Genomic DNA, 27,984 nt, shown 5'->3' on the forward strand with positions numbered 1-27,984 from the left:
AATGACATAAAGGACAGGTCATAAACTGAAGTAGATTTGATTCTTCTTTTGTGGTGCAGAGTGAGCTTTTAACCTGGTAAGGTTTTTGTGATGCTTAAGCACACTGCTTATGGCAGCCCCTGTTAATAATCTAGGATCCCAAACTTTCACAAAATGGGTTACAATGTTTGCTCATGAATCCATCTGAACAAACCTTGAACGCAGCTGGAATGGTATTTGACACCTGAGACTGGTCTTTCGTGGGCAATTGCACAAAGTCCTCTTATTTGTGTCAAGGGCGTAATTTTGCATATGGACGGTAGGGACATGTCCCTACCAATATTTGAGCGAACTCGTTTCCATTGTCTTTGGAGTGAAGTCATATTACATAATTCCAATGTCCCCTCAGTTGTTGTGTCCCTACCAATGTTGAGACCAAAACTACACCCTTGATTTGTGTAATGAGGGGAGAATGGAGGGAAGGGGTTTTCTGAATGTGATCAGCAGTAGGAATGATAGAAAGAGAAACAAGAAGGAAAGGAAGACAAAGAGGGATTTAAAAGATGGCTGTTTAAAAAGATGACCATGAATTTATCTGGAGACATCAGACATGAAGTCTGAGTCTGGGAAGCAACTGAACAATAAGTAATGTTTTCAGAACATTTTGGATGTACTGTTTTTCCTTCATATTAGGTTCTACATGATTTGTGCTTGTCAAGATCTATGACCCAATGACACTTTGGGAAATTCCAGACATGGAAATGAAATATATATATATATATATATATATATATATATATATATATGTATGTATATGTGTGTGTATTGAGGTGGGCCAGATTAAAAAAATTAAAGCTGTCTTGACAACTCCATGGATTGTGGACTTTGATGTGTAATTATTTGCTGGGCTTAAACTGAGTAAACAAAAATTCCCCATAAGGCTACTGCTTTCCAAAGAATATTGTGAATCGTTTTATGTTCAATACCCTGTATGAACAGATGACTCATTTTGAAACTATTGGATATTGCAAGGCTATCCTCATTTGACAGGAACATGTCATTGCCCTGTGCACTCTCCGCCCTCATACAGTTTCAAGGTTATGCAAACTTTCATGATAATTAGCCAGGGGAATGGTGATACAGTTGGCATTTCTGAATTTGTGGAAAATAAATCAAGTTTAGAATCTAGGTGGGCCAGTGGTTTCCTTTTAATCCTACAAAGATGTATGAGGTTAGGGGCATATTTATAAAGGGGTCTTTCCACATTCAACGAAAACTTTCCCTGAATTATTATGCTACCAGATCGTGTATGAATCAGTCCAATAATGTGTGTGTGTGTGTGTGTGTGTGTGTCAGGGGGGATTCAAAGTGGTGAGAAGCAGTGGGTCAGGTTATTGGGGTAACACAAAATCTTGTCTCAGTAAATGTAAGTCTACTGTGTTTAATGTATTAGAACCAATACGTCCTTTAGTAATGTTTTATGCTTGTATGTTGCCATCCCCGACACTTCACGTTGTTTTTTTTCCATGCTACCGTTTTTTTATGGTTGCTTCAATGTAATGTAAAGGTATTGTAATGTAAATATTTTGTTCTTGCATTAATAAAAGAAGTAATTTGGGTCGCTCGAAATACCACCAGCTTACATTTGTCTTATTAAACTACTGATGACGTAATCACTGCCAGTAATTCAGATGACTTCCAGCCTGGCTTTTCTAAGTACATGTACTTCCTCCCCCGTTAAGTGAGCCGCAAAAGAACAATTTCCCACCGAAACGGGGGGAGGAAGCATTTCTCGAAACAGCAACGGTGGGTGTAAGCAATAAACAGATTGTTCAGACCTCCCCTTAAGAGTTTTCGGCACACGGATTGGACAAGACTGAACAAACTCATGTTTAATTCAGCGATCAAGGCCCGTCGGAAGCAGCTAATGCTCCTCCAACCTGTCTGTTAAGCGTTTCCTACGAGTAGTTTGGTTGTTCTGCTTTAAAGAGGAGTGGCTTGCTTAGCGGAGTTGGAAGGAACGTGTCGAGCAAAGTCAACTTTTCGAACCGAATAATATACATTTCCACAAGCATCAAATCAGGTAAGATGTCGTCTTTTTCTGCTGTGGGGACAGGGTTGGTGAAACTTCTTATACTGCCGTAACTTTTTTTTTTCTCAGATCGTGTCATGTTAGATTTGGTTGACGTCTTGGTTAGTCTTGGTAGCTAAACTAACTAGCAGCCCGGGGTATCGTTTTTACTTTGGGAAGTGTTTGCATTCTGTTACGTTACTCGAATAGACAAATTGTCACCAGGCTGAAAGGATTGTTAGCTAACGTTAATTCAACAGTGTGTATGTTGTTGTTAACGAAACACTCAGTTTTTATTGTGGACAACGTGGCATCAGTGTTTCAGTTCTTCAAGTGTTTTGAAATGCTAGATCTAGCCAGTTAGCTAGCCAGCTGTGTGATTACTGTCGCGTGTCCTGGATGCATGATTGTTGCACGACACACCGTTCGGAAAAGTACCAAGTGGTAGCTGACGATGGCTACAAATTGTCAGTTTACTAAATTCAGGTAACAGCTAGCTAACGGTTGTTTCTTTGTTGTTGTTGGTGTTGAAGTCTGAAAACATCAGCGTCATTTAAAGTGGATCTTTTTCGGTGTTTTATTTAATGTTTTAAATATTGGTGATAGGCTTGTCCCCTCAAGTAACGTTAATAGCTGATGCAGACTGCCTAGCTATACCCTGTGTGTAAAAAATACACCCAGTAACCGAGCTGGCTAATACTTGCAAGAATAAAACCCTGTAATAATAAAATCCGCTGTGTAGGTATCTATGTGTCTAAGCGCGGCATGTTACCTCACCAGATAGCTAATGTATACTTGTATAATGTGTAATGTTGTTTTGTGACTGTTGTTTTTTCTGGGTAGCTTGCTAGTTTGCGCCTCTTCGCTGTCAATTTATCCATTCATAGACGCCACAGATTAATAAGAGAAAATACCTCCGCCGCTAGGCCACTGCCTGGTGAACTGCTGACATTTCTATATTCCGATTTTTTTTTTTTTTTTTGCGCGTAATGATGATTTTCTGAGTCCATATGAAATTCGAACCATGTGAATTGTGATGGGTTTGAAAGATGTGAGATGAAAACAAGGCGTGAGCACTGGTCTGCATGGGCTCACACCTCCGCAACAGGAGCATTTGTGTATTTGTATTTGTGTATTTGTTTACCTGTGTCACGGAACTGTATTGGGGATTTCCGCATTGGTATTAATCAGAATTCGTCACGTGAAATCTTTAATGGTCGGCCTTTTTGTTTTCGTTCTGAGAAGCTCAGACTAATACTTGACGCTAACACTACCGCAGAATGTATTTTCAAATTGTTAATTACCTTCCATGTTTGTTCAGTCACAGCCGGAGTGACTTAGCAAGAACAGAATACGAACACATAACATCTAATGTGGCGTGAAAAGACGATAGCTGGCCACATGCATCACGTTCGAACAAGCGTTAGCACCTTATGCTTTGTTGCGGTGAATATGGCTGTGTAATTCAATACATTACTCCAGTAAAATATATCCTACAATTAAACTAAACAGACATGGACGTCTGAGTTGTGGTTGGGTGCCCTTATTCAGTGAATTAGAAGCGCCTCAAGGCATGCTCAGGTCTGGAAGTCATTGGTGTTTTAGAGGGATGTTGTGTCTCACAATTTCAGTTTAAACAGTGATCATTCTGTCTCCTTTCCCCGTCCAGCAAGGAAAATCTTTCCCCTTATTCCCTCACTGGCATATTCACATGAGGTGCCTGATGGTTCTCTTTTTCTGATGTTCACACTAACATTCTCACGAGCACAGGCTGAGAATAACTGTTTTCATGTCAGCTTTCCTCTGGTAAAATCTAATAGCTCTATAGTTCATGTCATTATGCAAGAATTCCGAAAGATGTCCACTAACAAAGATGAAATGGACTATTTGGACTTTTAGTGTCGCGTGTCACACTTACAAAAATAAAGTGAAGGTCAGAAAGGCTGGCAGCATGATGGTGGCCTTGCACTGCTGTGTGAATAATTCAGTGGTCTTCAGCCTGATTTTTCTGCTGCTGTGGTTCTGCTGTGGTGCAGATTCAGAGAATACGAGATGGAAACATGCATTCTAGGGCTTGTTTAATGGTTTGATTGGTGTGGAGTCAGCTGGAGGAAATCAAGGTAATTTCATATGAGGCTCATTCATCGTCTAAACGAAGGGCAGCTCTGTTTGGGTTATGAGTGTAGTAAAGGTGTGGGACATGTGCTCGTAAATCTGCAGTTGAATGAGACTTTATTTGCAGCAGAACCATTGCTAGGCTAAGTTAGCAGTACGGCGCCAGTGCTCAACATGATACTGCTCACGCGTGCACACTCATTTCGTACCCCAGAGATAAGTTGCCTTTGTGTTATGAGTGTGTAGCTGCCACTAGCTCTCAGCTGTTGCGGTGTTTTGTGTCCCAGCAGATTACAGAAGATCTTCAAAAGGGTTTCTGTCTCTGTAGTAGTCCCTCTATTTAAAGGGCCAGTATGGGAGCGCTATTGCCTGTGAGTGGATTGCTGGGAACATCCTTGCAATTTTTGCCGCTCCTCGTTCCAGCTTCCTGGTTATGGAGGGATATTGTACCACCTGCAGAGGGAACCACAGGTGTTTGTCCTCTAATCGGGTCAGTTTCATCAAGTGCTTGACTTGGTTTATGCTGTTTCAGAAAAGGTCTTTTTTGGATTTCTTTTCGTTACGCCATATTGCAGAATCTGCTTTCATAGAACAGTGTAGCTTTGAAGTGCTGGTGCCTCAAAGGGCTCTCTCATAGCGAATCATTGCAAGCTGGTTGTTAATGTGTCTCATAAGTGACCTTTTGATGTAGTCTAGGAATTCAGGATGGCTAACCTAACCGTGCTGTTATTATACAGCACAAAATAAACAACTTTACAATGTCCCATGTTTTCACAGCTACCTTCACAGCTTGCATTTTTGCCAGTGTCCACAATTGCATACCTTTGAAACTGGATATTTTTTGGTCCAGCTTATGGATGCTCAGTTATTGCCAACTTTGACAGTACATAGTCAGGTGTAAAACAAAAGCAGTCAGCACTAACGTCCCAGTATGTCTCTCCGGATGTCATCAACAATCAAACGTATGACGGGGTTTCTGCTAAGATAAAAATTTATCTCACTGTGTGGCAGAGCTATTTTTGTCAGTTATGTTAATAGGTCAGAAAATCATTATGTCATTTGCATCAATTAGGTTATCACCACAAAGACAGTATGTTACGCATATATTTTACAAATGAATTTTGAACATCAACGCTTGAATATTAAGGGGAATTGAAATGACATGTTCAACAATATTTATGCTGTTTCGACTCTGATAGGTCATCCTCATAAATGTCTGCTGCTATGTAGTGTTTAATATATTGAGTCAGTCACTGGTTCTTTGACATTGAATTGTGCAAGACTGTTGTAAGCTGATAAAGTCATTGTTTTCTATACTGCTGCAGTTTTAGTCACTTCTTGGTGTGTGTCATTGGCTCTTTGTAGTAATGATAGACATTGTTAACTGTAGATTATATTTTGTACTGTAGAGAATATTTTGAACACAGACTTTGAGGCCTTTCTAGTGGTGAGTGCTATTCTGAAAATTGTTGCTGTGACATAACAAACAAAAGAGTGAATGTGAACAGAGGAAAAAAATGACACCTTTTAAGTGGGAAAGCAACGCAATAGCACTCTTTAAATCACATTTTCTGTTTTGCCTGTCAAAATGAGAGGCGGGAATAAAAAAATTAAGTCAAACCTTAGGTCTGCAAAGGTGAGTAAATGACAGGTAATGACAGGTAATCGTTGGTCAGTACAATGTATGGTACCCTTCATAAGGTAATATCTAGAATTCATCTAGCATATTTTCTAGAATATTATCTGGTTATTAGAGTTTTTGAAAAAAGTGGTAAGTTATTTGATTACTCTGTCATTTAATAAAGTTTAAAGCCTATTCAGAGATGGGTTCTTGTATTTTAATACAGTGTGATCCACAATCAAGCTCTGATGCTTCGATTGGTGCTACTACATCATTATTTGTAATGCAGACTTTTTGTTTCTTGGCAATGGCATGGAATGTAATTAAGATCTCAAAATAATCATAATATTATTTCTCATTTATTCTTGGTGATAATGGAGTTTGTGCCTTGCAGTTGCCTTGAGGTATCTGTTCAGCTACCACACAAAAGGGATGTTGAACACTGAGTCCTGAGATACTACTTTAAGCTCGACAGACTATCTATAAACCAGTAAAAGTTGCAGTTTGCATGTTCATGTCATGCCAGACCTGTGGCTTTGTGGTGCAGTAATTACTACATTTTCCATGGGCCAGTAATTTTTTCTTTACTCTTCAGACCAGCTTTTTTATATTTGAAATAGGGTGTGGTTTTGAAGACGTGTTCCTAGGTACTGAAACTCACTAGAAATAGAAATTCACATAGAAATTCTATGAGTCGTTGTGCTTTTTGTGAGGATAAGTATGACACCCCCATGCTGGCTAATTTCATGTGACGACACTCAGGATGTTATACAACTATATAGCACATGTCAGCATTTCACATGTGGCTTTTGGTGGCATATGCCGTTATAAAAAGATGGCCTTAAATTCTACCAGAGGAAATGAAAACAGGAAGACTTAAGTATCAGTGATATTTGCTGAATACACTGGCTGGTCTATCTTTTACTGAAGAACACTCTACATCATCTCTTACTGTAGAAGAATGTAGAGTGTCTGTCTCTTCCTTTCCAGTATTATGGTAGCGTGATTTGTCATCAAAAATGTGCTTTTGCCTTATTGTTTTATTTTTTTCAAGAATATTTCAAGATGTTTCCCATTCGACAAAACACATTTAACATTAAAATGTGCTTAACATTGAAAGCACATTTAACTCCTGTCACTCAGTGGAACATATGATGCTGTGCCCCATATTTGTATTCAGTTTGAAAATCCGGATGGTACATTCTTCCACTGGTTGATCTTTAGTTTAACTCACAAGATCAAAAGTACGCCTTTGGCTGTCAGAGACCAGTATTACTCAGCGTAATTAGAAATGAGTGGACCATTCGAGCTGCTTTGATCTGTTCCTTCTTGATGGTGTCACTCTGATTGCGATTGCAGCCCTGTTCATGCCGTGGGTCTGAGTAATGCCGCAGACTGGAGAAGGCTTTGTCCAGTCAGTGCACCGGATCACCCTGGCTGAAGTCCAGCTGTGTTGTCTGGTGGCTTCGTGAAACATTCAAAGAAAGTGAAAGTGTGTTTGTCTGGTGTCTGCAGAATAAACAGAAGTTAGACTGCAGCTTTGATGACTGAGTGGTCGCTGTAAGTAGTGAATTGCTGTCGATTCACACGCCAGTTGCAACAATAACCAGCATAACTATTTGTATTCATCGCTAAGATGCATGGAAGTGATGGAAAGTAACAGGCTGGAAATTCCCTGCAAGGTGTCCTGGCTTGGTTGGATTCCATACTGGATGAGGAAGGAATAATGTTTTCATTTGTTACATGCTGTTCAAAAGTTGCACCTGAAGTTGAAACCTTGTCCCTTTTCTGTTGCCCCAGACAAAGTAAACATGAAATCGAAAGCAAGTTGGTGTGATTCTTCAGTTGTCAGTAGATTTTTTGTTGTTGGTTGTTTGTTTGGTAATATCATTCTGGTAAGTGGAAAAGAATATTCTTAAAAAAGTAGCGTTCCCCTCCCATGCGTTATGCTGATGAATCCACGTATCACAATGATCGAAAAACAAAGATACCAAAATTTCTCCATCGGCCCCATTCTGAAGGACTTCGAGGTTTCAGGACTGAGGTACAATTTAGTATGACTTGTATAATAAGTGTCGTATTACACGTCTCCTTAAGTGCAGATGCTCTCACCATCAGCCAGGTCTTGTTAATGCCGTTTTTGGTAATGGATGCTTGTTCGCTAGTGGCTCATAATAAAGATTATTAGTTGACGTCTCTCTCACACAGTATATTCTGTGAGGGCAGCAGACCTTATTTTGAACACAATTTGTTGTCAGTGGCACAAGACACCGCATACATGTGACATCAGTGCACAAACCTTCAGAACAGTGCTGAAGTGTAAGTGAATAATGTATTGCTCAGTTACAAAACATGCAGATGACTGCGCTGCACATAGTAGTTCACTCAAACCACAGCAAGCATCCACATATAGGTCGTACAGCCAGTGCGTCCAGACCCACAAAGTGGGAGCACATGACATAACCACAATGATTAATGAGTCCTGTATATACAAAATAAAAGTCAAGCTGTCGTGAAATGAATTGAAGGTGAAATAGCAGGAAGTTATGGGCCAGTTTTTGGCTACTTGATAGTTTTTCATTCTAGATTTTCGATTGCTAGGTTAGGGTTAGCTGTTTTATTTTGGCCATTTAGATTAAAATAGTGTAATGATGTTTTTGTTCTAGCAGTTACTAGCACTGTTGAAGTTTTATTTTTTCAAGAATTTTTCAAAATGTTTCTCATTTGACAAAGCACGTTTTTAACTAATGCCACTCAATGGAACACATGATACTGCACACCATATTTGCATTCAGTTTGAAAATCTGGATGATGCGTTCTTCCACTGGTTGAACTTCAGTTTAACTCGCAAGATGGCAGGGGACACATCTGTGACGTCCTGCACATTCTAAGATTACTGTTATTTTGAAATGTTTTGTTTTCAATTGGAAAGATCCAAACAAAGTTAGCCATATTAGTTCTATTGTCAATGTGTACATTAGTAAAAGAAAAGTTTTTCCACCAAGGACTATATTTGCAATCTAGACACATTAAAGTTTCAAGCCGGAAAACTTTATGATGCTAGAAGGAGGGATGGGGATCTTCAGAGTGAGACTTAAAGAATTCATTTCTCTGTGCTCCTCATGCTCTTGAAGTTGCTACGTGCTTAAGCCTGATACTTAGGTTCATGGAAAGTTCTCTGATGGCACAATGCTGTAATTCTTCACATACCACTTTGCGCCACTTTGAACGCTCCTCTACCTCCACAAGAGGACAGGTGTACAGACCAACCGGCAGATTATTTAAGCCTCAAGAGTTTGGTCTGACTGGTTTACAATAGACGGTTATGATGCAGAAAGTTCTCTCAAATGAGATGCAGAGCAAGAAGTAAAAAATATAAGAACAGAGCCATCTGCATGTAACTTCTGCATCGCAGCTCCATAGCAAGATCGTGTGAGGCATTCACTGAGGATGCGCTTCTCCTTGGTGTGTGACTCGTTGGCAGAACCTTTTCTTCCTCTGTCTGTTTGCTGTAGAGATGGTAGTAGTGTTGGGAAATGTCTTGAATTCCATGGAACTAGTTTGGCAGTACACAGAGCGGTCTGTTATCCGTCAGTTCAGGAGTGAAACCAGTATGGCTGTCCATTGCGCCTCATGTTGAAAAGGAAAATGGAGTCGGGAAATGAAGTCGGGGGGCTGCCCCCATCATTTCAGAGATTCCTGTGGAAATCTACAAGTATGTGACCCGAAAGTGACAGCTCACATCTCCTTATTCCTTATGAATAAAGTAGAATGGAATGGAAGGATCAGATTGAACTCGGTGCCCTGTAATGAAAACAGTCAGTCAAGTCAAGCATTCTCTTCAAAACAAGAGCATCTGAATAACAGGATTTCCCTGTGTATGTTCCCTTCATGGTTTGAGGTGTACAATTCAACTGGTCTTAGACCTGGGGCTCCAGACAGCTGGCTACAGTTGTGTGAGCACTGCTTTTGGTGTTGATGAGAATATGGTCAGGACCCTTCCTCTTCATAACCTTACTCAGAAAGAACTTTTTGGTTCATAGTAGGCGCTCTTATCAGTTACCCTATATCCTTCTAGTAATTGCTTGTCTGATGTAGTTGACGTCGTTGTTAAGGAGTCACATAATGTCGTTGTTAAGGAGTCACCTCAGTGCTTAAAAAAAATTTGATAAAAAAAATCCTGTGCGTCAGTCTTTTGAAAACCTTGGGGGAAGTGCATGCGAGTTTCGTTTTGTAGAGAAGCCTTAGCTGAGTCTTGGTTAGCCTGTGTGAGAAGTTTTCCTCTTCAGTGCTGGTTATGTGCTGAAGCGTCATCTGAAAGCCGCAGGGTCCTGCCGGACGGGCGACATTCTCGTCTCCATTTCTTGACTGAGCTTGCGTTTTGAGCTAAACAGGAAGTTCCTGTGCTGGTTGGGAAACAGCCTGGGGTATCGTCAGCCGTTTTGGCATAGGCTTTTGAGGTTTCAAGCATGTGCGGATGTGTGCTGCTGCTGTTGACTTTTCTGAATAAAGTGTGGCTGTGCTAGGCCACTGGTACCTCCACAGCTGTGCTCTATGCGAGGCCGTCTGTGGGAGCAACAAACCAAGCCGATGTGTCTGTGAAGTCCAAGCCATTTGTTACGTTTGTCTCTGAAGGAGGAAAGTTGGTTGGACAAAGTCAGCCGTTCTGTTCCTGGTCTCGTCTTGACTGTCCTCTTTCCTTCCTCAAGTCTCTGTCCAGGTTGAGGAGCCCAAGGTCAGCATGGCCCAGTGGAACCAGTTGCAGCAGCTGGACCCCAGATACCTGGAGCAGCTCTACCACCTGTACAGTGAGAGTTTCCCCATGGAGCTGCGCCAGTTCCTCGCCCCATGGATTGAGAGCCAGGACTGGTGAGTACAATGGATGGCAGTGTAGCATAGTGGTTAAGGAGCAGGACTCATAACTGAAAGGTTGCCGGTTCGTTCCCCCTCTGGGGCGAGGTACCGTAAAAACCAAGCTGTATAAATGGATAACATTGGAAAAAAAAAAAAAAAGTAAGTTGCTCTGGATAAGAGTGTCGACTAAATACCAGTAATGTAATGTACAATGTGGATGTGGGGGAAAGGGATTTAGGCTCACGTGGCACGGCTGAACGTTCATGTGGAATTCCCCCACAAAATGGGAACAGATGGTGCTGGTGTTTCTGTTGGCATTATGCAAGTTAGGCTACCATGTGAACTTTGCCCTACTGCATCACTTTACCAAGGGCCTGTGAAAAATCAGGTGTCATGTTGTCCCATCGAAAGAACTTTTTGTGTGATCAAACTTCTCATTTCCTCAGTAGTTCTCAATTTCACCCTTGTGCCACCTGTCTCTCATGCAAATCACCCCCATACAGTTGCAGCTAAACTTTCCATTTCTGCTAAATGAAAGGATGCTGTCTGTACACACACCTGCACGCAAACACACACACGTGCGCGCGTAGTGTTTTGGCAGAAAGCCATGTAATCCAGTTCATTTGTCATTTGTTTAAGTAGCCTCATCAGACAAAAGATTAAGGTGTGTACAAGAAAGTTTAAAATGAGAATGAGAGTGAAATATCCCAACATACGGAATTTTCTAAGAACTACACCTGCAAAGTGAATTCTGAAACCCAGGCCTTTTATTTTGGAGGGAACTGGCAAGAGACTACAGTTCACATTTTGGCATCATACTCATCACGTGGCTTGTAGTGGTATGTGTCTATATCAGACTCTTTATGACATGATGAAAGCGCTTTGTGGGAACTCCTCAGCGAGTGACTGAATAATGTATTTGGGCTTGGGACAGAATTAGATGCCTTCCTTTTCAGGTGCTGTATTACTCATTATCGAAACGAGAGCAACTTCTACCTCATAAGCTCATTTATGTGTATGCAGGGCTGTAAAAACATTGCATGGAGAGAAGGCACATTGAAAAGGTGAAGCACAGTTGAGAGGATGGCAGATTCGTATGATAGTAGTGGCAGTGACTTGGAATTTCCCCAAGATATGTGAATTTCTAGCTAACGAAGCTTTGACCACCAGCAACTTCCAGTGGTTTAGAGAATCTGACATACTTACCTTTGATGAAATGCTCCCTTGTGTTTTATGTGTCTGCCTCAAAGCTGTTTGAAATATCGAATACATGTCTGCATGAGTATCCAAAAGCTTAGCTTACTTTTTCACTTCAGATCCTTTGTTGTGACACATTGTCCTTTGATGTGCCATGAATGAATAAGAAAAAAAAAGGTGGCTGTTGTGAATTATATCACAAAAATGGATGGAAAACAGTTCAAATTGATTATGAACCAGCTGTACTGATAATGACACAAATGTCTTCCAGTTTTATGGAAATAAGTCTTGTTCATTTTACTTGAATCATAGATTATTTGCTACTTTTTAATGAAATATATGCTTTGGCACATTAAAATGGAGTGAATGCTAAGTAAAACTAGGACTGTTTTGTTAATATTAACATTTGTTAATGTATTACTTTATATTCGTACATCATCCATTACACCAGAGGACAAAATAAACATACTAGTCATCAAACTAGTTAGCCATCAGATATTTTATTCATTTGCATCTGAACAGAGTCTGAACAGTAAATATCAAGGTAATTCATCAACGTAATTTATAATGTAGACTAATTGCAATTCAAAACCAGTGTTATTTCCCTCCCCGTAATGTGAATACTGATGTTGTGTAGATGCTTATTTGTAAGTGACTTGGTGTAGAAGTTATGGCATGGCTTCATATTCACATTTTTACCATCTGAGTCAGCAAAAATTGGAATTTTGAATCAGCCATCATCTAGAAAGGGCTATCTCTACTTCCTTATTGTATGTATATATATGTATCCTTTATTCAGGGCCTATGCTGCCAACAAGGAGTCCCACGCCACGCTGGTGTTTCACAACCTCCTGGGGGAGATGGACCAGCAGTACAGCCGCTTCCTGCAGGAGAACAACGTGCTGTACCAGCACAACCTGAGGCGGATCAAGCAGCACCTGCAGAGCAAGTACCTGGAGAAGCCCGTGGAGATCGCCCGCATCGTGGCCCGCTGCCTGTGGGAGGAACAGCGCCTCCTGCAGACCGCCACCGCCGCCGCTCAGGTACCGGAGCGCCCTGCGTGTCCTGACCAATCGGCATGAAGTGATGCGCCTCCCACCAATCAGGGTGTATGAACTTACCATCTAACTCCCCAATCAGTCAGCCCGCAATGTCACACCTCCCTACATTGCCCAGCAAATCAGCACTTAGAAATGCACCTCCAAGCACTCCTCGACCAATCGGCATGCAGTATTGTACCTCTTTACACTCCACAAACTAAGCGGCACATGGAAACTGACCACCCCACACTTCCATACACTGATCAGCACCATCTACCCCACAAGTAGCAACTTTGAATATAACTCAGCTGGGGTTCCAGATGTATGTGTTCCTCACAGTCTTCTCTAAAACTGTGTCCCAACAGGAAGGGCAGGTGGCACACCCCTCGGGGACCGTGGTGACAGAAAAGCAGCAGATCCTGGAGCACAACCTGCAGGACGTCAGGAAGAGGGTACAGGTGAGGTACCAAAACCCACTAAACAGTCCATGTTCCACAAAGGGCTGCCTGTTGCAGATTTTTTCACATCCAGTAAAACCACTCCGTGGGGTTGACATTTTACTACTTGTTGACCTTTTTCTGAGATACGGATACAAAGCCAATTAAAGCTGTTAAATTTTAACACAGCTTTGGTATGCTAATGTTTCAGGAAAAAACCATGAAAGTACCCCTCAGAAATGCTTTCACTGTTGTAATATACAGTATAGTACAACCAGCATGTAATAATTTGTTGAATGGATTTCCTGATTCACGTTTGGTTAGCACTCTGCTGTTAAGTTTGAGTTGCACTGCCAGACATTTATTAGATTTATAGATTTTTATCACTCTGTTGTTATTCACAGGATATGGAGCAAAAAATGAAAATGCTGGAGAACCTGCAGGATGATTTTGACTTCAATTACAAGACTCTGAAAAGCCAAGGAGGTGAGGTTTATGGCATTGATTGCCAGGAGTGCAGGTTGCAATGACTTTGTAGTCTGCTTTTAGGGAAATCAAATGCTCTTTAAAAAGTTTACTTCAAGTGCGCATATTTATATTTTAAGAGGTCTGAACCATCCTACTGGACTGCACGAGTATCTTGCAGATTTTGAAATAGGAAATACAGTTCAGTTGGTGATGCGTAACCGGTTGCAAAATGACACTCTTGTACTACAGAGCTGTCTCAGGACCTGAATGGCAACAGCCAGGCGGCAGCCACCAGGCAGAAGATGTCTCAGCTGGAGCAGATGCTGAGCGCCCTGGACCAGCTCAGAAGGGTAGGCATTGCACCCATGTACAGAGCCCCCCATCTAGAAAAGAGCAAACTGCCTGCATTTGCAATGGCAGTTAGTAGGGCAGTTTTTCAGATTAAGAACTGCAACCAACACAGAAGGTACAGGTGAGGGGCATTTTATACTCTTTATCATTTGCAGCCCAAAATACAAAATTGTTACCAGTCTGTTGGACACTGTTGGTTTTATGTCAGTCTGTTGGAGATAGAGAAAGGCATTAACAAGTGACCAAGTAGAACAGCGGAATAAGAAACACCTCAGAAATGAGGAAAAGTGTGGTAAAAGCAAGGAAATGGGTGCAAACAGCTACGATGAAATACAGTGGATGGAAGGTCACAAGTGGATGGAAGATTCTGAAGGTTGAACACTGCCCCCTCTCCATCTCTTGTTGTAGCAAATCGTCACTGAGATGGCCGGGCTGCTTTCAGCCATGGACTTTGTGCAGAAGAATCTAATGGATGAAGAGCTGGCTGACTGGAAGAGGAGGCAGCAGATAGCCTGTATCGGGGGGCCCCCCAACATCTGCCTGGACCGCCTGGAGACCTGGTAGGTCACCAGTGCTGCCCTCCATACCATAACATATCAGTCAGTCCCCACACTGTGGTGCACTGCAGTAAAACATTGCCTTATTTTTTTTCTGTGATTTGGCAGTTGGTGTCCTTTTTTGCCCCTGTGAGGCTCTGAAGTTTTTTTTCATTATTTTAAAAAAAGGGATGTTAATGCTTTCAGAAATACGACCCGTCATAATATTTCCAATAATGTTGGAGTTATTGCTGTGTCATGCTGAGTTTACCGCAGTTATGTGAGCGCATAGTCTATTAATGTGTCTGACTGATGTGAAGAATACAATTCGATATCCAGATAGGCCATTTTAGCTCAAAATCAGTGTGTGGTATTTGAAAAGCAGTAGTTTTTTCATCCAAAGAGCTAATAAGAGTATAAAATGCCACATCCATTTCTCCATGCTAATGTCTTTGTTTATCCCTGTGTCACACACATTATGAGACCTTAATGATGTGTAGTTAGCTGTATGGTCAGTAACATTATAAAAGATAATGATGTCAAGCCAAACCAGACATTGTTGGTAAGGCAAGTATAGATATGTTGTTATCATGAATGGTATGACTTACATCTTTGCAGTGGTCTTAAGAATGTATTTGTTAGTTGCTCTGGATAAGAGCATGTGCCAAAGGAGTAAATGTAAGACACATACATGCAGTGTAGAAGATCCCTGAATTGGTAGCGAGCTATATTGCCCCCTCTGGACTGGAGTTTCCATATATAGGTTGTAATGGACCGGATTGTCAGCGCAGTAGTGATTGTATGAGCCCCTCTCCCAGGATCACGTCCCTGGCCGAGTCCCAGCTGCAGATTCGCCAGCAAATCAAGAAGCTGGAGGAGCTGCAGCAGAAAGTGTCCTACAAGGGGGACCCAATCATTCAACACCGGCCTGCCCTGGAGGAGAAGATCGTGGACATCTTCAAGAACCTCATGAAATGGTGGGCAGCCTGCCTGTTCTGGAGCTCACTGCTAGCCAGCGTTGTCGCTGTGAAGAGCCAATGTCTGCATGGACACGCACTTTCCAGTTCTTTATACTCTGTACTCGCTTTGCACTGTTCTCATCTTTTCTTTCTTTGTAACAGTGTAAGTTTATGTGTATGCTTTCATTTCCTTCAATTCTTTAGCAAATAGCACACAGCCATTTCAAGAATAACAAGCTAAACTACTTCTCCGCTAGCTCATTATTTTTTCAGCATATGTTTGGCCACCAGCATCCCACAGTCTCTAATGCACTCCCCCTCCTGTTTTGTGCTGGTATTGCAGTGCATTCGTGGTGGAGCGTCAGCCCTGTATGCCCATGCACCCGGACAGGCCTCTCGTCATCAAAACCGGGGTTCAGTTCACCACTAAAGTCAGGTAAATGCCACATTCCAGCCATGCGGAAGCCTGCCATCAACTTGCTGTCCATTCTGAATGCTTGTTATTGAGGATTCTAAGTATGACAATTTATTAATTCATGTGTACGTGCAGATATTTAACATTGTTGCTGATAGTTTTCTGTACTGTAGAAATTGTTGTGTTTTTTTGTTAGTTTATGGATGTAAATGCTGCTTTCTCTCACAGGTTACTGGTGAAGTTTCCTGAATTGAATTACCAGCTAAAAATTAAAGTGTGCATTGACAAGTGAGTTATGGATCATCCAAATTTTTGATACTTTTAAGGTATTCAGAGAATATGTTTGCATGAATAGTTCTGTATCTATTGTTGTGGTTCTGACTACTTGCATGTGTTTAATATATAAATATTAATAATCATCTCATTGTTATTGTTTCTACAGAGAATCAGGGGATGTAGCCGCCCTGCGAGGGTAAGATGTTATTTCCTGCTTTGCAGATAGCAAAAGCATACCTTTCAACATTTCACAAGGAAGTCACAAGGCCTAGAAAATTCAGAAGGGTGCTCTCAAGGATTCTGACACTTGAACATTTATAAACTTTGATGTTCCAGGTCCCGTAAGTTCAACATCCTTGGCACCAACACGAAAGTAATGAACATGGAGGAGTCCAACAATGGCAGTCTGTCTGCAGAGTTCAAACATCTGGTGAGTGCAGGGAATTATGGGACACTTTCTGTTTGTATGTCGTCATTGATAACTCTAAAATGTGACACACATAAATGGCACAACAACCCCAACAAAAGTTCAGATCCTACTAACTGAAACGAAAACACTTTTCGTATCCAGTACAATATTTCTTTGCCCTCAAGAGTTTTCACGGCACTTTTTTTTTTTTTTTTTTTGAATGAAATTAAATTGTTTGGGAAGTTATGTTTATATATAGGTTTATATTTCCTGGTAGATGAAAGCTGGCACTGACAAGTGTTTGTACTTTCCAGACCCTGAGGGAGCAGAGGTGTGGGAACGGTGGCAGGACCAATGGTGATGTGAGTATGGCGCTCGAGCTAAGGCCCTGTTGCTGGTTAGGCCTGGCCTGGCCTGGCCTGGCCTGGGTGTACAGGCCTCCCGTACTGCTTCTAGCATTCCAGTGCTGCCTCGTTACAACACTGCTATTGGGAGACTAAAGTTCACTGCTTTTTCGCAGTGCTTTCTAATGGAAGGGTTGCTTGCGTGTCTGTCACTTGCTGTTGTTAGTGCTAACACAATCATCTATAGCCAAGGCTGCCTCAGTTTACACAGCTGTCCACATCAGTTTCTGCAGACGGGAAGTTTATGGTGTGTGTGTGAGATCTCTGACCCTTTGTCCCCAGGCGTCTCTGATTGTGACAGAGGAGCTCCATCTCATTACCTTCGAGACAGAAGTCTACCATCAAGGCTTGAAGATGGACCTGGAGGTGAGAACTCTCTGCGAATTTGCCGGAAAACAGTCTCCATCCCAAACATGCCCTTGCTGTTATTATGTAATTAAATATCAAAAACCTTTCTTTCAATGGGGTTGTAACAACTATACTGCGTCTGACAGTGCGCGGCTCCCAGCCCCCGCTAATTAAGCAGATAGCGTGTAATCTTGCCCTACGGGCACCAAAGATTGGATTTCACGCTAGCAGGGAGGCGAGGTTGTAATCATGGGCTATCACAGGTGTTACAGCTGATTATCCATCCCTCAAGCTGAGGCTTCTGTGTGCTGAGCAGAGCGTGCCTCAGAGGGATCTCTCACTCAGGCCCCTACTCAACCCCCCCCAACCCCCCCCACCCAAAATCCTCCCTGACAGAAAGCCATTCTGCGGCTCAGACAAAAGAGGAATTAATTTCTTGATTGAGTAGGCTGGGAGGAAGCAGAGCTTCTTAAGCGCTGTTAGCAGCTCCCAGCGCCGCTGTGTGAAAATGCATTTGCCGCGGTAATTATCCCTCTCTGAGGGGGAAAATTGTCTTTGTGTGTTCCGGTTCAGCCCCCACACTGACAACTCATTAGCGCCAAACAAGCTGCTTATTGCTCATTGTGTGATTGTGTTGCAGCCTGCGGAACTATGTTGTAAATGATGTATTAGCCCAATATAGAATGTGGTTTCCACTTATACTGGCAATTTAGCGGGCACTGATTTTATTTGCTTGTTTGTATTGCCCTATTCATTATATGCTAAAATGGCAAATGAGCCATCAACAGAGACACACCTTGGTTCCTGCTGGTTATATCAGCATCATTTTGTTCTAAAGCTTTTTGACAATAATACAGGGCTACAAAACCCTCATCCTGAAGGAACGCTGTGTCTTAAGCCTTAATTTCAACTGTGCAGTTTAGCAGTTGATGTAAAACCAATAATTGTCTACATTGACTGACCCAGAGAGGTTTTCCTCCTCATGTCATAGTTTTAGCCATTTTAAGGGCTGGAAAAACCCCATGTGATTTAGGCTTGCAAGAGGGAAATAGAGTAGCGCATATATGCTTATGACTTGCATTTTAAAGAGAGACATTTTGATCCACCTTCTCTTTTGCTACTTGCAATGTCTAAATGTTGTTAGGAGAGGGGAGTGGTGCTAAGGGCTTTGTGTGTTTCCCTCTTTGCAGACCCACTCCCTGCCAGTGGTTGTGATCTCCAACATCTGTCAGATGCCCAATGCGTGGGCCTCCATCCTGTGGTACAACATGCTTACCAACCATCCCAAGGTAAGACAGTATGCCCCCTGGTGGCTGGCCATTGCTCCATTGCTAGTATTGTTTGCTATTGTAAAAAGTAGCAATACCTCAGTATGTTAGAAATACATGGGCCGCTGGTGCGTCCTGAATAAGCATTTGTATAGCTGTCTTAAGTGCTGTACTATCTGTATTAAGTGTTTGATGCATTTTCCTTTCTGTACTCCAGAATGTGAACTTCTTTACCAAGCCACCAGTGGCAACATGGGACCAGGTGGCTGAGGTCCTGAGTTGGCAGTTCTCCTCCACTACCAAGAGGGGGCTCACCATCGATCAGCTGACCACACTGGCTGAGAAACTGCTGGGTGAGGAAGAGACGCCATGGACTTTGCTCCATGCTGTTTCTGTCACTACCTTCTCTTTGTTGTTATACTGAATGTATTTCTGTCACTACAGTCTCTGTATTGTTATTCTGACTGTGTCTCTCACTACATTATCTCTGCCATTAGTCTGACTGTTGTCTGTGTACCTGTGGTGTCTCTGTCAGTATACTGACCGCGTCTGTCTCTATACTTTCTCTGTCACTACACTCTCTTTACTTCGACATCACTGCTTCGACATCACTGTCCACGTTCCATGACTCTGCTGTATACATGTGTTTTCTGGCTACCCCTTTTAATTGATCTTTTTTAATTGATCTCACTCCCTGTTCTTTCTCCCTTTTTTCCTTTTTATCCTTCATTCCTTCTTGTTGGCCATAATATCCTTACTCTGTGTGATTTCTGCAGGGCCATGTGTGAACTACTCTGGATGCCAGATCACCTGGGCCAAGTTCTGCAAAGTATGTACAACTTTCATTGTTAGCCATTGACTTGGTTGCACGTATATTTCCCCATTGGGTTTTAAGTGATTTACCTCCTTATGTTTTGCATGAACCCAGGAAAACATGGCTGGCAAAGGCTTCTCATTCTGGGTGTGGCTGGACAACATCATCGACCTGGTGAAGAAGTACATCCTGGCACTCTGGAATGAAGGGTGAGAGTTTACAGACGGATTTGAGATGGCTTCTCTGGGACTCACAGCACAGTAGTAATGTTTAGAGACAGGTTGTACACTAGTGAGGTTGTTGGCTACCAGTACTTTCCCACTGACACCTCTGTCAGTGTATTGTTCATCCTGGAGACATGAAAACAGACTAGTGTTCATTATTAATGAGACAATAAGTTGTTTGTTTTAAGTTATAATCTCTGTAAGTAATCACCACCACTGTCCTGGCCTAACACACCAGTAATATACAGAAATGTAGCCGCAGGGTATTGTGTTCAGCAGATGGGTTTCGCAGTGGCCCAGACAGGAGCAGGAGACAAAGCAGAGCGTCACGTCTTGTTGTGGGGATTGCGTCACGCCTTGGAAGCTGACGTTTCCGTGCGTCCTAATTTGCACATCGCAGGTACATCATGGGCTTCATCAGCAAGGAGAGGGAGAGGGCCATCCTGAGCCCCAAGCCCCCGGGGACCTTCCTGCTGCGCTTCAGCGAGAGTAGCAAGGAGGGCGGCATCACCTTCACCTGGGTGGAGAAGGACATCAGCGGTATGACCCCTGCAGTTTTCCTCACAGACCCTCCCTGGGAAGCGTAGACCAAGGGGTCGGCGCTAAAGAACGCACCGTGCATTAGACATTAACATTAACCTTATCTTTTCATTTTGCCTGAGCCTGATATGATGGCTTTCTTTGGGAGAGGCAGTCAAGTGAACTGCTTTCCCGTGTCTAAATTGGATGCCTGTAAAAGGGTCATTAAAAAACCAAAGGAACCCGGCACTGGTGGGTGCATGAGCTCTTCCAACACTCTCTTCCCAGAACACCAGTTCTGGGAAACACATCCTCCTTAGCAGTAAATTATTGACCTGTGTCAGGAGCTTTTGACATGGGACCAATGTTCTCACTCTGAATGTTGCACTCCCGCCCTTCCCGTTACCCTCTGCCTCTTCATCTCACAATTTGTGCCTAGTGTGTATGCGTATCTCCAGGTAAGACACTTGCCCCCTCTTTCTGTAACTCGCAGCATGTGTCTGTGTGTGCATGCGTGTCTCCAGGTAAAACACAGATCCAGTCAGTGGAGCCCTACACCAAACAGCAGCTCAACAGCATGTCCTTCGCCGAGATCATCATGGGCTACAAGATAATGGACGCCACCAACATCCTGGTCTCGCCGCTGGTCTACCTCTTCCCTGAGATCCCCAAGGAGGAGGCCTTCGGGAAGTACTGCCGCGCCGAGGCCATGGAGCAGCCCGACCTGACCGACCCAGGTAGTAGTAAGTTTTCCTTACCTGTAAAACTCTCCTTTTGCTGTGGAAGCCAGTCGAGCCATGAATGAGGAGAAAACCATCACCCCTTTTAAACCCAACTCGGTATCTGGGCATTGTTTTGCGAGAGGTAACAGACAACACATAGATTTGCTTGTGCTTCTCAACTAGTCCTTACTGGGGTTTATTTGTTTATTGATGTGCATATTATTTATTTATGTATTTATCTAATTAGCAAGTACACTCAGTGTTAGTGTTGTGCTATTCTAACCTGGTCCTTTGTTTTGTTCATTTATAACAGCCACTGTGCCATATTTGAAGACGAAGTTCATCTGCGTTACCCCGTAAGTATCCTTACCCTCAGTAGCCCATCCAGTTCCACATGGTGATAAATCTTGGCAGTCTACAGATGCCTGTCAGATGCTGCTACCCTGTGTTTTTGGCAAATAGCCAAAAATGATTGAAAATTACTTTTAACCCTGCAGTTTATAAGAAGCATTGGATGAAATTGTTTCATTTTTATGTAATGTAAACTCACTTCCCCTTAGCTAATGTTAGCTAACTTTAACATTAGCTACCCCCAGATAGCCATTGTTACTCTGAAAACTAACATATCACTTATTACCAAGGATATTAAGTAGCTGGTTACACAACCAGAGTTGGATTTCAGTGTTGAAATAATAACCAGGAAATGTTGGCCAGGACAGCCAACATCTGTTCATTTCATTTAGCCAGGTTACCTTTACTTTCTGGTGCCGGCAATTGTGTGGTGTTAGCTTACCAAAATTCATTAACAGTGCTCAAACATAGCCAAGCAATGCTGTAAACATAAGATCCAATTTTGTGTATTTTTTCCTCTCATGTTTCTGACATGGAAAAATTCTGTTTGTAAGCAATGTCCCTAGAAAGATTTGTCTGCAACCTTGTCATAAAAATATCTGAGTACAGAAAACTTTGGGAGAGATGTCTATGTATAGCAATACTGTAGCCAGATTTTTAAATGACTTAGCTTGTATCAATGTGAGCATTGTTTCTAGCAGCTCTGGTTTAACTGAGTTAATAACAGGTTATTTTACTGCTGGTCCAAAAATGTATTATAGTCAATCAAGGGAGGATTCATTCAGTGATACACTATATGGCCAAAAGTATGTGGACACCTGACCATCACATCTATATGAGCTTATTGGACATCCCATTCCAAAACCATGGGCATTAATATGGAGTTGCCCCCACCCCCCTCCTTTGCAGCTATAACAGCCTCCACTCTGGGAAGGCTTTCCACAAGATTTTGGAGTGTGTCTGTGGGAATTTGAGCCCATTCAGCCAAAAGAGCATTTGTGAGGTCAGGCACTGATGTTGGACGAGAAGACCTGGCTCGCAATCAACGTTCTAATTCATCCAAAAGGTGTTCGGTGGGGTTGAGGTCAGGGGTCGGTGCAGTTGCACTGGAGTTCCTCCACACCAAACTCATCAAACCATTTGTTTATGGATGTTGTTTTGTGCACAGGGGCACAGTCATGCTGGCACAGGAAAGGGCCTTCCCCAAACTGTTGCCACAAAGTTGGAAGCATACAATTGTCTAAAATGTCTTTGTATGCTTTAGCATTAATGTTATCCTTCACTGAAACTAAGGGGCCTAGCCCAAACCTTGAAAAACAGCCCCAGACCATTATCCCTCCTCCACCAAACTTTACAGTAGGCACTGTGCATTCCAGTAGGTAGCGCTCTCCTAGTGTCCGCCAAACCCAGATCTGTCCATCAGACTGCCAGATAGTGAAGTGTGATTCATCACTCCAGAGAACGCGATTCCACTGCTCCAGAGTCCAATGGCGGCGTGCTTTGCACCACTCCAGCTTTCGCTTAGCATTGCGCATAGTGATGTTGGGCTTGTGTGCAGCTGCTCGGCCATGGAAACCCACTTCATGAAGCTCCCGATGCACAGTTCTTGTGCTGAAGTTGCAGCCAGAGACAGTTTGGAACTCTGTAGTGAGTGATTCAACAGAGGATAGGCGGTTTTTACGTGCTACGCACTTCAGCACGGCCATGCTCTGTAAGTTTGCGTGGTCAACTGCTTTGTCGCTGAGCTGTTGCTGCTCCTAGACGCTTCCACTTGACAATAATAGCACTTACAGTTGATCGGGGCAGATCTAGCAGGGCAGAAATTTTGCGAACTGGCTTGTGGCAAAGATTGCATCCTATGACAGTGCCACGTTTAAAGTCACTGAGCCCTCCAGTACAACCCATTCTACTTCCAAGGTTTGTCTATGGAGATTGCATGGCTATGTACTTGATTTTTATCATCTTTTAACAATTGGTGTGGCTTAAACACCTAAACTCAATAATTAGGAGAGGTATCCACATACTTTTGGCCATATAGTGTACCATCAGTGCCATTGATGTTCACTCTCTGCAAATTCATCTAGGATGGTGAACATTTTTTTAATCATTCTTTCAAACCTTTATATATAAATATTTAACATCCATTCTCTGATCAGCTTCAAGTGTCTGCCTTTGTAAATTTTGGCTCAGTGGTCAGTTCCGTTGGTGTCCAGTTAAATTTGTTTTATCATTTCATTATATTTTCCTAAGAGTGGTGGTATTTTTCATGTAAAATGCTTGCAGGTGTTGTTTTTATATTGTTATAGAAATGAAACACAGAATTGCAACTTGTTTACCGACAATCAAGTTTAGTGTTGGGGTCTTATTTTTCTTACCTCTCAATGGAATTGGACAAAAGTACATTTAAAATCTCCATTCCGATTGTATTCCATTTTATTTTGGAAGTTAAATGTCATAACCTGGGTTCTGAACAAGATATTACAGTAATTCAAACACCTGAATTTGGGAGAGCTTATATTTTTTGAGTCAAAAAGATATGGTGAAATTTTCACATTTTAATGTGAAGGGTTTTTCTAGGCCCCTAAGTTTCAGGGCATTGACCTTTAAGATCTTGAGGCTTTTTTTCACCATGGAAACTGAAAGTTACTTGACACGTATCTGGAAAGAAACGTTTCTCTCAATCAACCAAGTTATTTTGGTGACTTTCATATCTTTCCCAATCAAGAGGCTGAAATTGCTCTCCCTCTGCTACTGTCACCTGTTCTGTCAGCCAGCAGCAAAAATGTGAACATTGCCCATGACAGAGGAACTGAAAGCAGTTAGTGTTTAGAGCTCTTGGAATACAACACTCTCACTCATGTCAGTCGATAGGGAGTTGTAGAAGAATGTATGAAAGCTTTATAGAAATTTGTTGAAACCATCACCGAGTTACAAAAAACCCAAAATGTTCTTGCTGTTCCTCAAGTTATGTTTGCCCCTATGTTCAACGCTATAGCTAGTTACGTTCCACGCATCTGTTTGCATTAAAGGGTTCATATCAGTTCAGTTCGGGGGGGGGGCAGAGAGGGAGATTTGTGGCGGTGCTGAGTGAGAAACTGCCCTGTCTCCGTAGGCGCACCTACCTCTTCTTGGATATGCTGGAGGGTGAGCTGATGGATTGCTGGGCAGGGCAGGGCGGTGACATGGAGAGTGTGTGTGCGGGTATGCTCGTGTGTATGTGTGTATGTGGGTGTGGTTGGGTTTGGACCTCAGGTGTCCATGTATCTCCCTGATGTACTCTCTTTCCTAATCGCATCCTGTTTTGATTCTGTGCTATGAGGGGTCTTATGAAAAATGTTTTTTTTTTCTCTTTTATGGCTTTGGATTTCATTTGGATGATCGTCTTGGCATTATTGAAGTGGTTGGGGTTGGGAAACACGGTCCAGATCATACCCACTGGCGGCATTTAATTGCTTAGTAAATTGTGTTGGCCAACAAGGGGAGAAGGTTCTGCTGTGGAGTGGTGATGGCAGTGCTGGAAATAATCTGGTTTTGCAGTCCTCCTGCCACATGTGAGGATGTAAGAACACTTTGTTGAGGGTTCAGTTCTCTTCTCGGGCCAGAAACGTTGCTAAATCAGTCTCAAAATGTTGCTATTTCAAGTAAAATGCCCCAGAGTTGAGCAAATGAGTATGTTGAAAATGAAAGCAGAGCTCTTTCATGTGTACATGGATGTGTCTTACCCCTGCACATAACCGTAACTTTGTTCGATTGGTTACACCAGTAGTCATTTTCCACTATTGTTATGACGGCACTTATTCCTTTTGTGACAGTGTTTCTCATAGTGGCACCATATTTCAAGGATGGCACTAATGCTTGGGTATCTCTGCGGCCCCTCGCATAACCCTATTGAATGCACTTTTAAGTTGCTCTGGGTGAAAGTGTCTGCAAAATAAATTAATGTTAATATGTACATTGGCAATGACGCAGTTGGACATTGTTTCCATGACACATATTAGTTCAGTGTTGGGCAGGGCAACCGAAACGCCACATTGAACCATTTTTAAAGTGAGGGTCAAGCCCATGCCCATTTTTGGTAGTTGCGGGAGCTCCTCATTTCACCCACTTACCTTATTAATGCCGTGCCTTTGAGGGGGTCATTAACAGTCTTACTAACTCTTTCGGCAAATATTATGTGTCAGTGAGTCCAAATCATGAAAAGGAGTGATGACCTGCAGAGCAGGAGGAACACACTGTTCTAGTGCAGTGTGTGCCTTCATAAACAGCACACAGACAGGCTCCATCAGCTGCGTGCTGCTTCAGGGTTGGAAAAACTCTGTCAGTGACACATAATGCCTGCAGCGCTGTCACTCTCCTCGTTCAAGGCCTGGATACTGACACATTCTCAGAATCTTTCACTAACCATAAAAAACTTGAGCAATCACAGTCCTCCTGCACAGTGGATCAAGAAACATATTGACCAGTCCGAAATTATTCTGTACTTCTGTATTTACCTCAAACGGGTGTGATGGCTCTCTTGATTTCTTTCACTTGGTGGAGACTGGGTTTAGTTCTCTATTACAGATTGTTAGTATTAAAATAGATGCACCTGCAGGTGTAACCTGCGTCCATGTTTGCATTGCCTCTTTCATTTCTGTTCTCCGGTCTGTTACAGAACTAACTCTGGAAACACCAGCGATCTGTTCCCCATGTCCCCTCGTACCCTGGACTCAATGCTGATGCACAACGATGGGGCAGAAGCCAACCCTGGGGGTCCGCTAGGTGAGCTCACCGCAGGCTCCTGAATCCTGTCTCAAGCCCAGGGATTTTCCGTTAATGTTACTGTTAATGGGGTAGTGGTGGGGAGGGGGAGGGGGCATTGGGTTGAGCTGCATGCCACTGAGCTGGATGTCTTATTCAGTGCTATTTCTGTTTTGCCTTCCCAGAATCCCTCACTCTGGACATGGAGTTCAGCTCTGACGTGGCCTCGCCCATGTGAGGCGGACCTGCGCGTGGTGAAAACAGCGCCGTGCCGATTCGGTGTATTCATTTTTCCTCAGGCTCCTACCCTGTCATGCATGTGTCTCACTCACCCACCTATTATATTGGTGGGTGTTATCTCTCCACCCAAACCTAGCTGCACAGCAGTCCCCTACACCATGACTATTATCGTTTTATTATTACTGTTGTTTGATTGTTCATTTTTGTTAATGACGCATCAGCACTTTGTTGGAGCGGCACCATTCCATGCCACAGAAGCACCAATGCTATTTTTCTGGTTAATGCTGACTCAAAAAGCTCACTGGGTTGGATCAGTTTGTTTATGGGCAGAACAGCTGCTTGTGTCAGTTGTATTTCATAATCATCTCCCTAATGATAAAAAAACAATTATGAAAGTATTTTTATTTTTTTATGTAGTGAATATAGTTATACTGTATACTGTATATGTATCTTTTAACTTCCCTGCGTGGGTGGTCAGGAAGGGTTTCTGAAATGTAATGTAACTTGTAAATGTTTCTTTGAAATGCTGTGAGCTAGATATTGCTGTGTAAGCTATTGATACTGTGGGAGAGAAGCTGGTTGTTAAGTATATGCTTTGCAAATGGCATATGTAGGCTTTTGTTTTTGAATGTAATTTGTATGATATACTCTTTGCTCTTTGTGTGCCGTTCAAGTTCGCTGTTTGGCACCATTGGGTTTGGGTCATGTATAGAAGCAGTCCAATAACTTTTTTTTTTAAACAAGAGGTTTGAACTGTCCTTATCTCACGAGACTGTGGGTGAGGAACTTTGGCAAACTTGCAGAATACTATCACAGCTATGGAGAACTGTCTAATACCACTTTTGAACTTACCAGGACCAAATGAAAACAAGCCCAAGGCCTCAGAGAAAGGTTCTTTTGCGTTTATGCTTTAAAATTTATATTAATGTAATAACGGAATAATATTTACTGTGTAAAGACCATTTTTTCTGCCCGTTTATCTTTTTCTGAAAGCACCCAGTAGTAATTTGTGGTGAATGGTGCTTTAGAAAACAAGTATCTTGACTCACAGCTGGAACATTTCTTATCCTTAAAGCCTTTTCACATAAACATGTTTGAAATATTTATCTTTTACTGGTCATCATGATAAACAGCACTTGAGGCTGAGCCCAACCATTACTACAGAGGTTGTTAACTGCCATCACCATGCAGAATATTGTGCTGTACCGTGCATTTTCAGTAGTGTCTGAAATTAAATGGTTGTTTTGGATATGTGGCGTTTCGTTTGAATTCCTGTGTATTTCAGCAGAAAGATAGTGATGTCTGCCTTTAGGTGGAGAAGTTTTTTCGCTCTGAACTAACAGGGACCTTAAATTGCCATTGTGAATCAGAAAGGACACAACATCTCAAAACATGAAAATGGTTCTTTCAGGATCTGTGAAAAGCAAAACGGACAAAGGGAAACCAGATTGCTGTGAAGTCCTTGGGAGGATGGAGGATGACTTCATGAAAGGGGAAACCGTTCTTGTCACACAGTGCCTAAAGGACGAAATCATTACAGTGCATGTACCACACAGTGTTACAATCACAAGACCATTCACAGAATTCTCGGCTTCATGAAGGGATAAGAAATCTGTCTGTTAAAAA

The 27,984-nt window shown here is 42.4% G+C and overlaps 1 protein-coding gene across 2 annotated transcripts; it reads left to right on the plus strand.

Annotated features, from left to right (window-relative positions):
* The first annotated feature begins 1,960 nt into the window (after positions 1-1,960).
* Positions 1,961-27,583, plus strand: LOC118794210 (signal transducer and activator of transcription 3). Of its 2 annotated transcripts, none has more exons than XM_036552416.1 (23): positions 1,961-2,062; positions 10,496-10,655; positions 12,637-12,880; positions 13,243-13,335; positions 13,719-13,800; positions 14,032-14,132; positions 14,542-14,693; positions 15,488-15,646; positions 15,972-16,064; positions 16,272-16,331; positions 16,486-16,515; positions 16,656-16,749; positions 17,043-17,090; positions 17,415-17,498; positions 18,671-18,769; positions 18,966-19,101; positions 19,525-19,577; positions 19,677-19,771; positions 20,187-20,326; positions 20,830-21,045; positions 21,341-21,383; positions 26,033-26,139; positions 26,304-27,583. In XM_036552416.1, exons 2-23 carry the CDS (start codon positions 10,528-10,530, stop codon positions 26,354-26,356), a joined length of 2,310 nt encoding a protein of 769 aa, XP_036408309.1. In that variant the 5' UTR covers positions 1,961-2,062; positions 10,496-10,527; the 3' UTR covers positions 26,357-27,583. The 2 variants fall into 2 exon arrangements, with proteins under 2 accessions (XP_036408309.1, XP_036408308.1); XM_036552415.1 differs by having other exon boundaries at positions 1,990-2,062; positions 20,830-21,042.
* The last annotated feature ends 401 nt before the right edge of the window (positions 27,584-27,984 follow it).

The sequence above is a fragment of the Megalops cyprinoides genome, chromosome 19 (genome assembly GCF_013368585.1).
Source record: "Megalops cyprinoides isolate fMegCyp1 chromosome 19, fMegCyp1.pri, whole genome shotgun sequence".
NCBI lineage: Eukaryota > Metazoa > Chordata > Actinopteri > Elopiformes > Megalopidae > Megalops > Megalops cyprinoides.

Coding starts and splice junctions, on each gene's coding strand:
- LOC118794210 (XM_036552416.1), top strand. CDS start 10,528: ATGGCCCAGTGGAACCAGTTGCAGCAGCTGGACCCCAGATACCTGGAG. Junction 16,065..16,271: donor CAGTTCACCACTAAAGTCAG/GTAAATGCCACA, acceptor TTTCTCTCACAG/GTTACTGGTGAAGTTTCCTG. Junction 19,102..19,524: donor ACTGGCTGAGAAACTGCTGG/GTGAGGAAGAGA, acceptor TGATTTCTGCAG/GGCCATGTGTGAACTACTCT.